At 42.9% G+C, this 15,252-nt stretch overlaps 1 protein-coding gene across 5 annotated transcripts in view; it reads left to right on the forward strand.

The window, feature by feature from the left end:
• Dcbld1 (discoidin, CUB and LCCL domain containing 1) overlaps window positions 1-15,252 on the forward strand; it is an 87,801-nt gene that overhangs the window by 13,797 nt on the left and 58,752 nt on the right. For 3 of the 5 annotated variants that reach the window (XM_011243196.2, XM_030245220.1, NM_025705.4), the window contains exon 2: window positions 14,353-14,565. The exons of the other annotated variants lie outside the window; for them this stretch is intronic. In XM_011243196.2, the coding sequence (XP_011241498.1) occupies window positions 14,353-14,565 (213 nt within the window). The remainder of the gene's footprint in view (window positions 1-14,352; window positions 14,566-15,252) is intronic. 5 annotated transcript variants of the gene reach the window in all.

Below are 15,252 nucleotides of genomic sequence, written 5' to 3' on the forward strand. Positions count from 1 at the left end.
AAAAATAAAGCATGTTCCAGAGACACCCCCCCATTTAGTTATTTATTTACTTATTTTTGGATGTAGGATCTCATGTATCTAGAAATCTCCTGGAACTCACTACATAGCCAACATAGTCTGGAACCTGGACATCCTAATATTCTTGATTCAAGAACTGAGGTTGTATATGTGAGTCCCTGTCCACCATACCCATTTATGCAGTTTTGGGGACTGACCCAGGGGCTCTGCATGCTTCACTATGCCCACTAAGCCACATCCCCAGCATACTTATATGCTGCTTGCTTGCCTGCCTGTCTTCCTGCCTGCTTTTCTCCTCCTCCTCCTCCTCTTCCTCCTCCTCTTCCTCCTCTTCCTCCTCTTCCTCCTCCTCCCCTACCCTTTCTTCCTCCCCTCCTCCTCCTCCTCCAGTTGTTTTTCAGGCTGGCCTTGAACTCTCAATCCTCCTTTAGCTTCATAAGTGTTAAGTTACAGGCCCATTTCATCACATCTGGTCAAGATTCCTTAATTAGTCCTCAACTGAAGCAACAGCAGGTTTAACATTACATCAATGATCTGTAATATTTGTAAAATTAGCTGCCTCTTTTCCTTGACTTTTTTACTCTGAGACTATGCAGTGTAGAGACAACAGTTGTTTTTGGGAGCTGGAAAGATCGGTGATCTTGCAGAGAACCTGAGTTCTGTTCCCAGCTCCCACATGGCTGCTCACAACTGTCTGTAACTCCAAGTCTGAGGAGATCTGATGCCCTCTTCTGGACTCTACAGGCATCAGGAATAGATGTGGTGCACGTACATACATGCAAGCAAAACATTCATATGCATAAGATAAAGGGTTTGGGTTTTTTGTTTGTTTGTTTTTTGGTTGGGTTTTTTTTTTGTTTTTGTTATTGTTGTTGTTTTTTTGGCCAAACAAAAGTTGTTTTCTTTTAATTTCATCCATAAAACTAAGAAACTTCTTGCACTTTATTACTTTTTTAACTTTGGCGAATGTTTCCAAAGACTTGTAACTTAGTAACATCAGTAGGAAAAGTCTTGCTTTTGAATGTCACATCACATTGATGTGTTACAATAGCAGCTTGCATCTAAACATAGCACACCAGGCCAAAGCAGTTCCATGTGTAAGAGGTTTATTGGGAGAGGGGGTGGGGCAAGGTGGCCACAGAAAGAGAAAGGGAGAAGAGAGAAATAGATCAGAGGGGTCTTTATATATGGGTGATGACATAACAGGTAAAGATGGGAGGTGGGCCAAATGGATTCTGGGAATATGGTGGCTGTTGCCTTGGCAACAGATCTACAGACTAGAATACACATCTAGGCATCAGATCTCCTCACACTGGAGTTACAGACAGTTGTGAGCAGCCATGTGGGAGCTGGGAACAGAACTCAGGTTCTCTGCAAGATCACCGATCTTTCCAGCTATGTCCTGCCTATGTGATGTCACAGGTTTTGGAGGTCCTGATACCAATACACATAGTTCAATTTTTATCATTGTTAGAACTCTTAAAGACCAAAAGTTCACTTTTCCACACTGGACCTTTAACCCCAGAAGCCACATTATGGCATCTCTCTGCCCGTCTCAGTGTGAGAGCCTCATCCAGGAGGTCACCAGTGTATTCTGCAGAATTCTGGTCCCCGAGATGTTCAATGAAGAAAGTGTTCACTGGGAACTACTGCAGGCTCCTGTGCCCATCAGTGCTTCCCTGAGCACTGTTAGAGCCTTTTCATGTGTGTGGTAAAGCAGAAGGTGGGATTCTGCAAGCTAGTTTATCTCAGTGCTGGGATTACATATATGTGCTGCCATGCACACCCAGCCTGACTTCTCAATGTATGGCTGTTGCTACACTGATTTTTGTTTTGTTTTGATACACAGTCTGGCCTTGTACTCTTCAGAGATGGTAGTATGACCTCCATGTAAATGTCCCAAATAGGGCTGGTGAGATGGCTCAGTGGGTAAGAGCACCCGACTGCTCTTCCAGACTGCTCTTCCGAAGGTCCGGAGTTCAAATCCCAGCAACCACATGGTGGCTCACAACCATCCGTAACGAGATCTGACTCCCTCTTCTGGAATGTCTGAAGACAGCTACAGTGTACTTACATATAAATAAATAAATCTTTTTAAAAAAAATGTCCCAAATACTAGAACCAGAGATACTAGTACTTTGCGGATATGCTAACTTGGCATCAATTAGGCATTAGATAAGTACTGGGAAGTGTGTGTGTGTGGGGGGGGTGGTGTTGCTTCTACAGTGTTTTTCTGTATATCTCTGGCTGTGCTGGAACTCGCTCTGTATATCAGGCTGGCCTTAAATTCTCTTGTCTCTGCCTGCCAAGTGCTGGGGTTAATTAAACGCAAGCATCGCCACACCCAACTTGCATTTTCAATGAGAAAATACCTGCAATGGTAGTTGCACTTGTTGGCATTCTGGTGTTGATCAATGCAATCAAAGACATCAAGTCATTTGTGTTTTTCCTCTGCTCTCCCCCTGGGTAAAGCCACCTTCCCAGCCTGGCATTGGTTAGTGGATGCTACTGACTTAATGACACTACGTAAGCTTCTTGGATATGCTGTAATAAAGATATTTTGTAATTTTTTTTGAAAATATGATTTTATTTTTACTTATTAATGGTAAATTTAATGCAAACAATTGCCTGGGTATTTTAAGTTACTTAGCATGAGATTTGAGACACATGTATTTGTTTGCCTTTTAAAAAACAGCAAGCTCCCTTAGGTGTTAGATTTTTATCACCTTTATAAACAAAGGCAGTTGTTGCTTTAAAAAATAATTATAGGCATCCATAAAGCTCACCAACATGGCTGCCTAAACTTGAGCTGAACAGGAACACAAATAAACATGCTAACACTGGTTGGTAGAGCTTAGGAGTCCTCAACCCTACACAAAGAACTTCAGGTAACTAAGGAATCTTGAGAGTAGGAGAAACAGCTTTCCCCAAGGAAGAGCAGACCAACTGCTTAACAAAAGGCCAGCCCTGAAGACACAGGAGCAAACGGCATTGTGCAGACTGAACGGGCGGTGTTTATGTGTTTAGGGATATCTATGTATACACATTATGTGTGTAGCAACTATAGACCAAAAAAAGTTAATGAATTGGAAAGAGCAATGGGAGGGTTTGGAGGTAGAAAAGGGAAATGATCCAGGCAGTGGTGGCGCATGCCTTTAATCCCAGCATCTGGGAGGCAGAGGCAGGCAGATTTCTGAGTTCGAGGCCAGCCTGGTCTACAGCGTGAGTTCCAGGACAGCCAGCCAGGGCTTTACAGAGAAACTCTGTCTCGAAACAAACAAACAAACAAACAAACAAGGAAGGAAGGAAAAAAGGAAGGAAGGAAAAAAGGAAGGAAGGAAAGAAAGAAAAGAAAAGAAAAGAAAAGAAAAGAAAAGAAAAGAAGAGGGAAATGGTGTAATTATATTATAATCTCATAAAACAAAAGAAATTTTAAAAAAAATAATGGGCCAGGAAGATGGCTCTGTGAGTAAATGATGCTTGCGGCCAATCCTGCCAACCTGAAACTGTATGAACTGTGGATGGATAGAGTCAACTCCACTGAGTTTGTCCTTTGCTCTGTACACACACACCATGACATGCTCTGACCCCCAAAACATTTGAACATGGATACACACACACACAATAATATTTTAAGATTCTTTAAAAAGCATGTATTTAATATATAAAATGCACATTGGTATTTTGCCTGCATCACAGTGTGACGGTGGAAATGGAATTATAAACAGTTGTGAACTGCTATTTGGGGGCTAGGATTGAAACCCAGGTCTTCTGGAAGAGCAGCAAGTGTTCTTAACCTCTGAGCCATCTCGCCAGCTCAATATTTTTGAAAATTTAAAGAAAATTATTTTTAGGAGTAGGCTGTGGGAATGACATCTGATATAATTTTTCTTTCCTTTTTAAAAAAAGTTTATTTATTTATTATATGTAAGTACACTGTAGCTGTCTTCAGACACCCCAGAAGAGGGCATCAGGTCTCATTATGGACTGTTGTGAGCCACCATGTGGTTGCTGGGATTTGAAGTCAGGACCTTCAGAAGAACAGTCAGTGCTCTTAACCACTGAGCCATCGCTCCAGCCCATAATTTTTCTTTTAAACAAAGTCCTTTGTGTGTTAAGAAGGGAACCAAATGGGAACTAAGAAGACAGCTCTCCTCCACCCTCACATCACTCGCCTTTAACCTAAGGAGTAGAGACTGGAGAGTGACCGGGGCTGGAGTTGCTGCTGGCTTTATTTGTAGGGTTTTAAGGGTGTGGTCCATAACTCGAAGCTCTTTAAATATCAGAAATGGTGGCCCTATAGCTCAGGGGTTAGAGCACTGGTCTTGTAAATATCAGAAATGTAGACCACGGATGGCAGTTGGGAGTGCTTTATGGGCCTGGAAATGCTTTGCTTGTTTTTGCATGGTGTATGTCCAGTGAATCTTTCTATTGATACAGTTTGCTTTTGATCATTTCTATGGGAAGATATTTTAATTGTTTTGCTTGTTTGGTGTTGGTACAGTGTGGTGTAGCCAGGCAGTCTTCAAGCTCACTGTGTAACCACAGGTGTCTGGTGTGCTAGGACTACAGGCATTTGACATAGATACTGGCTTTTGTTTGTTTGTCCATTTGTTTGTTTTATGTGGTGCTGGGAAGAGAACCTGGGACTTCATGCCTAGGCAAACTCTCTCTACTAGCTGTGCTCCATTTCCAGCCTCTTTAGGCCCTCCTCTTCCCCCATGTTTTTAATACATAAAGAAAGTAAATTGCTTTCACTTACCACTCAGTAGGATTCAAAGCCCAAGACTGAAGGGCTATTTGGGCCTGTGGTAGAAGAAAAGAGAGTCAGAAAACAAAACTCATCCCTATGAGGACTCTGTTCATTAGTAACCCATTCTTAAGATCTTACAGCAGCTTTCAGCAGCAGTGAACCAGGACCTAAGTTTCTAAAATGTAAATAAGAGGAGAGAGGCAACCACCACTGGGAAGCGGATGTAAGGTTAGCAGAAGGAATTTGTGGAACCATGATTTTGGCTTTCCTGGGAAGGATTGGGAAGAAGTTTGGCCATGCTGTGACTGATCCCAGGGGAATTTTGCAGCTGGGATAGTCATATGAAATTTTTTCCAATTGTGGCCAAATCTTTATACTCCTGCATCAAGAACTCATTGGATTTGGGTTCACTCTGGAAAGGAGGGTAAGACACTTCCAAAGGACTGGAAGCTAAGCACTGTTGGAGGGCAGTAGCCACAGAGGGGACACTTGATGAATCCCGTTTATTCAAATGTTTTTAAGCCGCCGAAACAAAACAAGGTAGTATGACTGCCTCAGAATATTAGCATCAGTTTCATCTGTGGTAAGAATAAGATCGGAGAGACTTACCAAACAGTTCAGAAGAACCCGGTCACAGGTTTTCTAGCCAATAGCTGTGATGTCTTTCAGTATAGTAATAACAGCACCCATTTCTGCTCAGAAAAACTAAAGACTCGGTAACCATTCTGTTTTATGGTCACAACTTTTTTTTTAAACTTTTTTATTCCCATGTGGCCACTTAAGCACTTCTGCCTTTGTTCTTCTATTTCTTAAAAATTAAAAAATAAAAAAAGATTTTAAGTATTGTTATTGCCAGAGAGGGGTGTGTCCTGCCATCCACAAGTTTGTGGCTATCAGAAGGCAGCTTTGTGGAGTCTTGTCCTTCCATTTTTACCTGAGTTCTGGGGATTAGCCTCAGCTTATCAGGCTTTTGCCTCAGGCACCTTTACCTGCTAAGCCAGTGGTTCTCAACCTTCCTCATGGTGCAACCCCTTAATGTAGTTCCTCACGCCATGGTGACCCCTAGCCATAAAAGTATTTTCGTCGCTACTTCATAGCTGTAATTTTGTTACTGTTATGAATCATAATGTAAATATCTGTGTTTTCCAGTGATCTGAGGCAAGCTGTGAGGACGGGTCAGTCGACCGCCTCCGATGGGTAACAACACATAGGTTGAGAAGCGCTATGGTTCTTGCTAGTCTCGTTTCTCCATTTCTCCTGGCAGTGCATAAAGTGCAGTTGAGCACAGTTGTACAGCAGCAATGCTTATAAGAGTCTGGCTCACAGCAGAATTAGTGATACCTTGGGAATCTGGCCGCCACACCACCAGACAAAGAGCGTGGTAATGATTGCAAGCTCGCCTTTGTGGTTGAAAAGATTGCAGCCATCAAGAGCTCGTTTGATCTCAGACGTGGGAAGCAGTTTTCTCACACCCACACACGGGTGATTGTGTATGAGAAGACCTGTCGTAACTTGAATATTAGAGGAGCCCAGATGGAGCCATAATGAACTCATGTCTCTAGACGTGGTTTCCGTCTCACAGTATTTCTGAGCGCGCTTTCCCAAATTACTGGTTGGAACTCATCAGTAATGCAGGTTCAGGAGCCAAAGCCAGTATGCTTTTAGTGAGTTGCCAAGTGGGAAGCAGGACAGCAGATTACATCTACTGGAAGAATTGGATCGATAAAGTTTGTTGTATGGTTTATGTACATGTGTGTGTGTACCTGGGTTGTGATAAATCTATTTGGGTCATAATCGAATAGGCTTCTGGTTTTAGTCTAGGAACTACTAAATAATCGATCTGAAAGTGTTTGTGCAATATTCATTCTCCATTACCCAAATAATTCTTCCACAAGTACAAAGTCATGAAAAGCTTTCTATGCCTATATGTGTAGTATATATTCATGTGTGTGCATATGAATGCATGTGCACTTATGTGCATGTATATGTGCAAACTAAATGTCTATGTCATGCTTCCACCTTTTGTAAAGATACATATTCATTTCTTTCTTTCTTTTTTTTTTCTTTTTGGTTTTTTGAGACAGGGTTTCTCTGTATAGCCCTGGCTGTCCTGGAACTCACTCTGTAGACCAGGCTGGCCTCGAACTCAGAAATCCACCTGCCTCTGCCTCCCAAGTGCTGGGATTAAAGGTGTGTGCCACCACTGCCCGGCTACATATTTCTTGACAATTTTTTACTTTTGCTTTGATTGTATTCATCCCCATTACCCGTTCATCTCCCTCCTGCTTTCTGGAATCCCCCCTTTTTCTTTCTCACTCCATGTGCATATGTGTGTGTTGTGTGTGTGTCCCACTAACTTTAATTGGAGTAGCTTGCATAAGTATGTATATGTGGGGAGGGCCGTTATGTAGTGCACCATAGGCTTCTTACCAGGGTTATATCACTGAAGAAAAATGGTTCCCCTTCCCCTAGCAGCCATCATTTGCCAGTAGCTCCTTATCCAAGGGGCCTCACAAGCCTCTCTGCTACCCATACTGGAATGCTGATTAACTCCATCTTGTGTAGAACTTGTACTTCTGACTTAGTTTGGGTTTTATTACTGTGAAAAGACATCATGACCGTGGCAACTCTTCTAAAGGACAACATTGAATTGGAGCTGGCTTACAGTTTTAGCGGTTTAGTCCATTATCATCATGGTGGGAAGCATGGCAACACACAGGCCAACATGGGGCTGGAGATGGAGCAGAGTTCTCCATCTTTATTAGAAAGCAGCCAGGAGGAGACTCTTATCCACTCTGGGCGGAGCCTGACCATTGGAGCCCTCAAAGCTGGACTATTCAGTGACATACTTCTTCCAATAAGGCCACACCTCCTAGTAGTGCCTCTCCCTATGAATCTATGGGGGTCAAACGCATTCAAACGACCACAACAGGTAATCAGAGATGTGAGTTCATGACTGTAACAGCCATGTCCTGTCTAGAAACAGCCTTTTGCAGAATTCCTGGCCATCCTCTGGCTCTTACATTCTTTCCTTTCCCTCTTTCACTTTGTTCCCTGAACCCTGGGGGTAGTGAAATAGATGATCCTTTCAGAGTGGGCATGAAACAAACACTTATTCTCAGCACTTTAGACACTGCCCACTGCAAAAAAGAGGCCTCTGTCACCAAAGCTGAGAGCAGCACGCATCTATACTTTCTAAGCATTTAGAAAGCAATTTGACAAGCTGTCAATTTAGTAGAGTGTCAATAGTGTTCGCCAACCCTCTTACCCTTGCCTGAAGGCTTAGGCTTATGATTCTCTGTTCATGGGCTTTTGACAAGTGTATAGTGTCAGACCCCTGATTGTTTGAGACTGGTTCTCTCACTGAACTTGAAGCTCATCCATTCAGCAGTTCTCAACCATGGGTTGCTACCCCTTGGGGGGAGGGGATGGTGGGTCACCTATGACCATTGGAAAACACAGATATTTACATTATGATTCATAAGAGCAATAAAATTGTAATTATTAAGTAACAAAGAAAATTGTTTTATGGTTGGGGGTCACCAAAACATAAGGAACTGAATTGAGGGGTCATAGCATAGGGAAATCACCATTGAAGTCTAGGGATCCACCCAACACTGGGATTGCAGATAAGAGCTACCATAGCCAGCTTTAGCTGGGTGCATGGAATCTGAACTCAGGGCCTTGTGGTTGCACAGCAAGCTCTATATTGATTGAGTTATCTCCCTAGCCACCAAGTTTTCTTCTTAATCCTACCTCCTTCTCTTTTTTTAGTATTGTAGATCTGATCCACAGGTGTCTCCTATTTTGCTTTTCTGTTTGTGAAACATGTTTCTTACCAAAAGGGAAGAAGCTGTTTAAGGAAGTTACTGTCTTCCTTTCCTGTGGGGAGGAACTAGAATAGACTAAATAAAAGGATCCTGTAGACAAGGATCTAGGGTTCAGCTTATTTAGAAAATACTTCTTCCTGAATAACTTGTGCTGATGATGAAAAGTTATATCCACTGCTCTTAGCCCTAGGTAGGATAGAGAGATGTTAAGTCTGCATCTATGGCTTTGAACTCACAGCTTTACTCAAGCATTACTGGGTAAGGCTGGTGCAGCTCAGTTGGCAGCAGGCTTACCTAGCATGCACAAAGTGCATACCTATAATCTCAGCACTGGGAGGAGGTAGAGGCAGGAGGATGATAGTTCAAGACCATCCTCAGCTCTACAGTGAGTTCAGGTTTAGTCTAAGATGTGTAAAACTCTGACTCAAAAGAAAAATGTCTTGTTAATATCTCCCTGGTGACTATGAACGCCTTGAAGCAAGAGAGCGTCATCCTTCCTAGCCATGGCATGAACTTGTAATGAATGACATCTTAGCTTACTGGTTTATGGAGCGATTTTGCCACCTATACTATTTGGCTCATGCTAAAGTAGACTTAACTGTTACAAGGAAATCGATTGAATTTGGACTTTTCATATTACTTTCCTGATTTAGATGTGTTCACATTAAAATAGATGAGGTTCCAATGAGGTGGCTCGGTAAAGGCTGCTAAGCGTAAGGATGTGAGTTTGATTCTCGGATTCCAAATGGTAGAAGGAAAGAACTCCCTAAAGTTGTTCTATGATCTCAACACCACGACATGTGCCATGCCATGTGAGCACAACCAATAAATATGTTATTGTAAAAAAATGTAAGAAGAGTGCTGGGCGTGGTGGCGCACGCCTTTAATCCCAGCGCTCAGGAGGCAGAGGCAGGCAGATTTCTGAGCTCGATGCCAGCCTGGTCTACAAAGTGAGTTCCAGGATAGCCAGGGCTATACAGAGAAACCCTGTCTTGACCACCCCCCCCAAAAAAAAGTAAGAAGATAAATGAATAATAAATAAATTAAAAATACTTGGAAACTTATGCTATACAATCATATTATATATTGTATATACAAATACACACAGATACACACATACTTTTGAGACAAAACTCCCTCAAACTCGCTATATAGCCAAGGGTGACCTAGAACTCCTGGTCCTTTTGCTTCCACTTCCTAAGTACTGATGGTCCTTATAAGGTGAGAGGATAACTTGAGGGAATTGGTTCTCTCCCATCATCAAACCTCAGTCTTGGCAGTAGGGTAGACACCTTTACACAACAAGCTATCTTGTCAGCCCTTAACTCTTCCTCTTTTTAAAGAGCATTGTTTCTAAGTGTCCAGAGAGAGGATGTACTTCTGTGTACAGGTCACTTTGAAAGTTCTAATGAAATAACTTGGCCAAGTACAGAAGCCTGCCACCAAGGCTGACAGCCTAAATTTAATTCCTGGAACCTACGTGGTGGAGGGAGAAAACTGACGATGGAGAATTATCTTCTGATCACCACACATGTCCTGCAGCAAGCACATCTCCACAAGTAAAGAAATAAATAAGTAATTTTTACTTATTTTTATTTTGAGATAGGGTCTCTCTATTAGCCCTGGCTGGCTGGAATGCATCTATAGACCAGGCTTGCCCCGAATTCACACAGAACTTCAGCTGTCTCTGCCTCTCTCCCAGTGCTGGGATTAAAGGTATATGGCACCTACACCCAGCCGTGATTTTTTTTTCATCGAGTGTAATTTTTATTTTTATTTTTTTCCAGAATATAATTCTTCCAGCCATAGGTAACCAGCTCTTTTCATGGGCTTTGGTGGCAGTTGTGGGCTACCACCAGCAGGTCCTTGGAGACCATCCTGCTATGTGGAGTAATGAAAGCTGCTGCAGAGCCTGGGTAGCACAGAAGCAGCAAAGATGCTTAGGGCTGCGCCCTCTATGCTCCAACCATGACCTTTGTAATGGCCCCTGTTCCTGTGCTTGTACAGGGTGCACTTAGCAAGAGTCAGCTACAGGAGCTATCTATGGTCCTTACATGCTGGGTCTTGTTGTTTGTTTTGGGTCATCTTTTAGCCATGATCAGGAAGAAGGAAAAAAATGCTAAAGGATATTTTTTTGTTTATTCTTTGCTCGTATCTACTCCTAACTCCCTTTCTCACCTCATCTTAACATCTTTCTTTCCCATCTTCTATTTCGAGCCCAGGCTGGCTTAAACTTGTTAGGTAGCTGTGGCTGGCCTTGAACTCCCAGCCCCAGTCGGTTTTATTTTGTAAATTCTTCTAAGGGAATGGTTGGTCATTTTCCCAGTGCAGCAGCTTCTGTGACTGGTAGCCAGACATTAGGCCTATAGTAAAGGGACCACTACGAGATAAATACTGTGTAGTGGGAAGGCAGTTTCTGTCTGGGGTCATCCGGTGCCTTGGCAATTAAGTTCCAGTTCAAAGGAAGGAAAAGAGAAACATTTTCTTTCGGAAGCTTTTGAAGAGCAGACAGATGCCCTGTGGTAATGCTTCCTCGGTCTTTTTCTCCTGTCTGCTTTGAAGTTAGGCAGGTGGCAGTTCATTCTGGCTGTCACCACTACTCAAGCCTGCTTCAGCTCTCTCCTGGGGAGATCAACTCCAACACTTCTGTGAAATTTAATCATAAAACTTTGATTTTATTGGTTTTCTTAAACATCGACTTTATTACATTTTCTGTTAAAGTGTGCTGGGGTTTGAGCTCAGAGCCAAGGGACAAGCACTGTACCGCTGAGCTCCATCGCAGTCACTTTGATCGCTTCTTTCTGGGAAGCGCTGTGTGAGCTTCCCAGCCAGTCACAGCATCCATCTTTTCATTCATCCTGCCTCTTCCCTTTTGGGTGAAGAATTTAAGGCAAATCTTAGACTTCTAAGAATTTAAGGCAAACCGCATGTCATTTCGGCCCTACATAAATCAGTAGATGTCTGTAAAAAATGGTATTTTCTTCCTTTTTTAATTATTATTTAAGAACTTCTTCCTGTTATGTGTATATAAAGTGTCCCCTCTGTGTGTGTGTGTGTGTGTGTGTGTGTGTGTGTGTGTGTGTGTGTGTGACAGCCTTGGGGAGTCAGTGCTTTTACACAGAGCCTTCCTAACAGCCCTTCTCTCTCTCCTCTCCTCTCCCCTCCCCTCCCCTCCCCTCCCCTCCCCTCCCCTCCCCTCCCCTCCCCTCCCCTCCCCTCCCCTCTCCTCTCCTCTTCGACATGGAAAGCTTGAGCATTCAAATGGTTGGCTAGGCTGCTTCTCGGTAGCTGACAAGTTTAGTTGAATTTAGTTCATTATGATTGGTTGTTTGTTCCTACGCTCGTTACTTTTCTGTGTGCTCAAAATCAACCCACAAAGGTAAGGTTAATGAATAAAAATGAGTAGTGGGGGTCTTGGGTGGTGGGGGACTAGGGTGCTGACCCCCTTTAAAGGGAGAGTAATTATTTCTCTAGACCTGTGAGAATATACACATTATAAAATCATGTGATTGGCATGTTTTCCATTAAAACCTTTGAAAGCAGGCAAATAATTCAAATGTTAAATCAAAGCGCGATTTACTATATGCTTTTGTATAATACACCTCTCTCAAGTATAATTTTCAGTTTTATCCTCGCAGCTGCTCAAGAACCCAGATAATTTAGCAATCACTCCAAAGCTGACCACCAAAATGATACGTTGTGTTTGCCTTCCTGGCTGCCTCAGCCTTCCAGTCACTTGGATACAAAACTATCCTTTTGTCTCCTCCTCTCTCCTCTGTGTGGCTATGTGAACCACGAGGTGTTAACCTGTAGCTTCGCATTCTCATCACTCCTCAAACCCTTGCCCACTGTAAGTGCCCAGCAGTATCCAGCTAGGATGCTCATTTTTTTCTAATACCTGTTCTTTATTTGTGTTTGTGCTTTGAGACAGTCATAATCTATAGCCCACATTGGCTTTGAACTCACTGTATAGCTCAAGTTGGCCTTGAATTCATGACCCTGCAGCCCCAACTCCCCAAGTGTGTGTGTGTATGTTACCTGGTTAGTCATCTACTCTCATGTGCTCCATACTTAGAAAGTTCTGTAGCTCTGTTACTCACCAGCTCACCTTCCTAGACCTCCAGGTTCAATGGTGGTTTTTTTTTTCTTCATCTTCACACTCTAACATTTTTTTGGTGGCACGGATTCATGTGTTATTCCAATGAAACCAATCTGCGTGTCAGGCCCTCCTTCTGGCCTCCACTGTAGGCTCGCTCCTAAGATAGATAAACTCTGGAGTTATGCAGCACTCTTAAAATTGATTTTCTTTTGAGCTCCACAACTTCAGCTGTTGTGTCGCCCAAATGCAATCTATTCACCTTGCAGCTGGCTTGGTTCCTGAGGCCTTAGATACTGGTGTCATGCATTTGGTTATATCAGCTGGTGCAATCTGTCGGTTAATTGATAAAAGGAAGGGAGTGGAGGGAAGGGAAGGTTCTAGAATCAATCCCCATATTTCCTTTATATCACACTGGAAGAGCAGAGCAGGTAGAGCTTATCATGGCTATCAAGATTTTGCTGTTTTGAAGATGATGAGTTTTGCTTTTAAGTCAGATAAGTGCCCGAGTCTTAGTTCCACTCCAGCAGGAGACAAAGGCACCTGGCAAAACCCATATGTCAGGAAATAACTAATATTTTCCTTAATATGCATAGCATTAGTGAAGCACTTCATTTACCCTACAAATGTGCTATAAAATACCAGTTCAGGTCAACTGTAGTCTTGTACCTGATGTGTTTATAAAAAGATAAAGAGGGAGAGGAATATGTTTGGGTGATGTGTGTTGAGGTGTGGGGGAAGGAGGTGCCTCTGCTGATCCATTTTGGGGCATCCCTTCCCCCTGAGGGACCAACCACATGACCGACTGACCTGACCTGACAGAGTATAGAATAAAGTTTAATCAGGGCATGGGGAGGGAAGTTAAGAGGGTAGTAGAGGCAGAGAAAGGCAGAGAGAGATAGAGAGTAGAAGAATAGAGAAGTAGAGGCCAGCCATGAGCACATGGAGAGTGTGGGGAGGAGAATGGGAGGAGAGAGACACTTGCCCACTGTAAGTCCCCAACAGTATCCAGCTAGAATGCTCAGTTAAGAGCCTTGCATCTAAACAAAATCCATTCTGTATTAGTATAAATTTTATCAGGAGCATCTTTCACCCATCAGCATCACTCTGAAGTAAGTTATAAATTATTATTCATTGGATTTAGAGTGGCTTGACAAATGTGTGGCAAAAGGCCAGGGTCTTTTGAATAGGGTAGACAACCAGAAAACAAATTGTGTTTCTTTTGTTTTGTTTTGTTTTGTTTTTTCGAGACAGGGTTTCTCTGTGTAGCCCTGGCTGTCCTGGAACTCACTCCATAGACCAGGCTGGCCTTGAACTCAAAAATCCGCCTGACTCTGCCTCCCAAGTGCTGGGACTAAAGGCATGCACCACCACTGCCCAGCTTCAAATTGTGTTTCTTAAGGTCTGCATTTAATTCAGAGCATGAGACCCACTGAGTTCATTAGATGAAACCAGGGACCAATGATGGAATAGTTTTAAATGAGATACTCCATGATTCATGCTCTGGCTTTGTTGTTTAGCCCTTCCTTCCCTCAGGAAAAACAAAACAAAACAAACAAAACAAACAAAACAAAAAACCGAAATGAAACACTCAAGACAAAGAGTGTTGCTCTTGTAGGAGACAGTTACATCTTGTGTTCTTTCTTCTTTACCAGGTGATGGCTGTGGGCACATAGTGACCTCTCAGGACAGTGGCACAATGACATCTAAGAATTATCCAGGGACTTACCCCAATTACACTGTGTGTGAAAAGATCATCACAGTCCCAAAGGGGAAGAGACTTATTCTGAGGTTGGGAGATTTGAACATTGAGTCCAAGACCTGCGCTTCTGACTATCTCCTCTTCAGCAGTGCAACAGATCAGTATGGTAAGGAAGGGGTGTGGGGGATCTGTAAGCATGGAAGAACTGAGATGGGAGGAAGTGTGTTGGGTTAGCTTCATAGCCTGGCGATCTGTAAGAGAGCCTTGATTTGTGTAAACTCTCAGGGTAACTTGCATGCAGGCTAACTTAGATGCACTTGCTTGGAAAGCTTAACCATTAAGGAGATACTATATGTCTGCCCCATGTGTCTCAGAAGATTCTCTTCAATTTCTCCCTTGCTGAAAACTGAATCAGAAATGTAGCGTTTGCCTAAAACATACACATTCCTTTATTTGGCCAGTACTTAGGGAGTAACGACTGTGATTTAGACATTCTGTGAAGAACTGGGTTATATTCTGTGAACAAACAAAATTCCTCTCATGGAGATTACCCCTGGAGAAAAGACAATGCATTTTTAACGAGACAGATTGTAAGAAAGAAAAAGATGGAGTCCTATAGCTGGAGGAGCCTGGTTTATGATAATGTCAGTGGGGTGGTCAGGTGGGCCCTTCCAGTATGCAAACATCTGAGCAGAGACACAGAGGAAGTGAGGGAAGAACAGGGGAAGGGACAACTGCATAAAGGGAGTTTTCCTAAATAACCTTTGAAATTCAGTTTCTTGTGCTATGGCACTCCGATTATGCCTGAGATAATCATCTCTGGTGGTTGATATTGATGGTCAACTTTTACAGA

The sequence above is a fragment of the Mus musculus genome, chromosome 10 (genome assembly GCF_000001635.26).
Source record: "Mus musculus strain C57BL/6J chromosome 10, GRCm38.p6 C57BL/6J".
In the NCBI taxonomy this organism is placed as follows: Eukaryota; Metazoa; Chordata; class Mammalia; order Rodentia; family Muridae; genus Mus; species Mus musculus.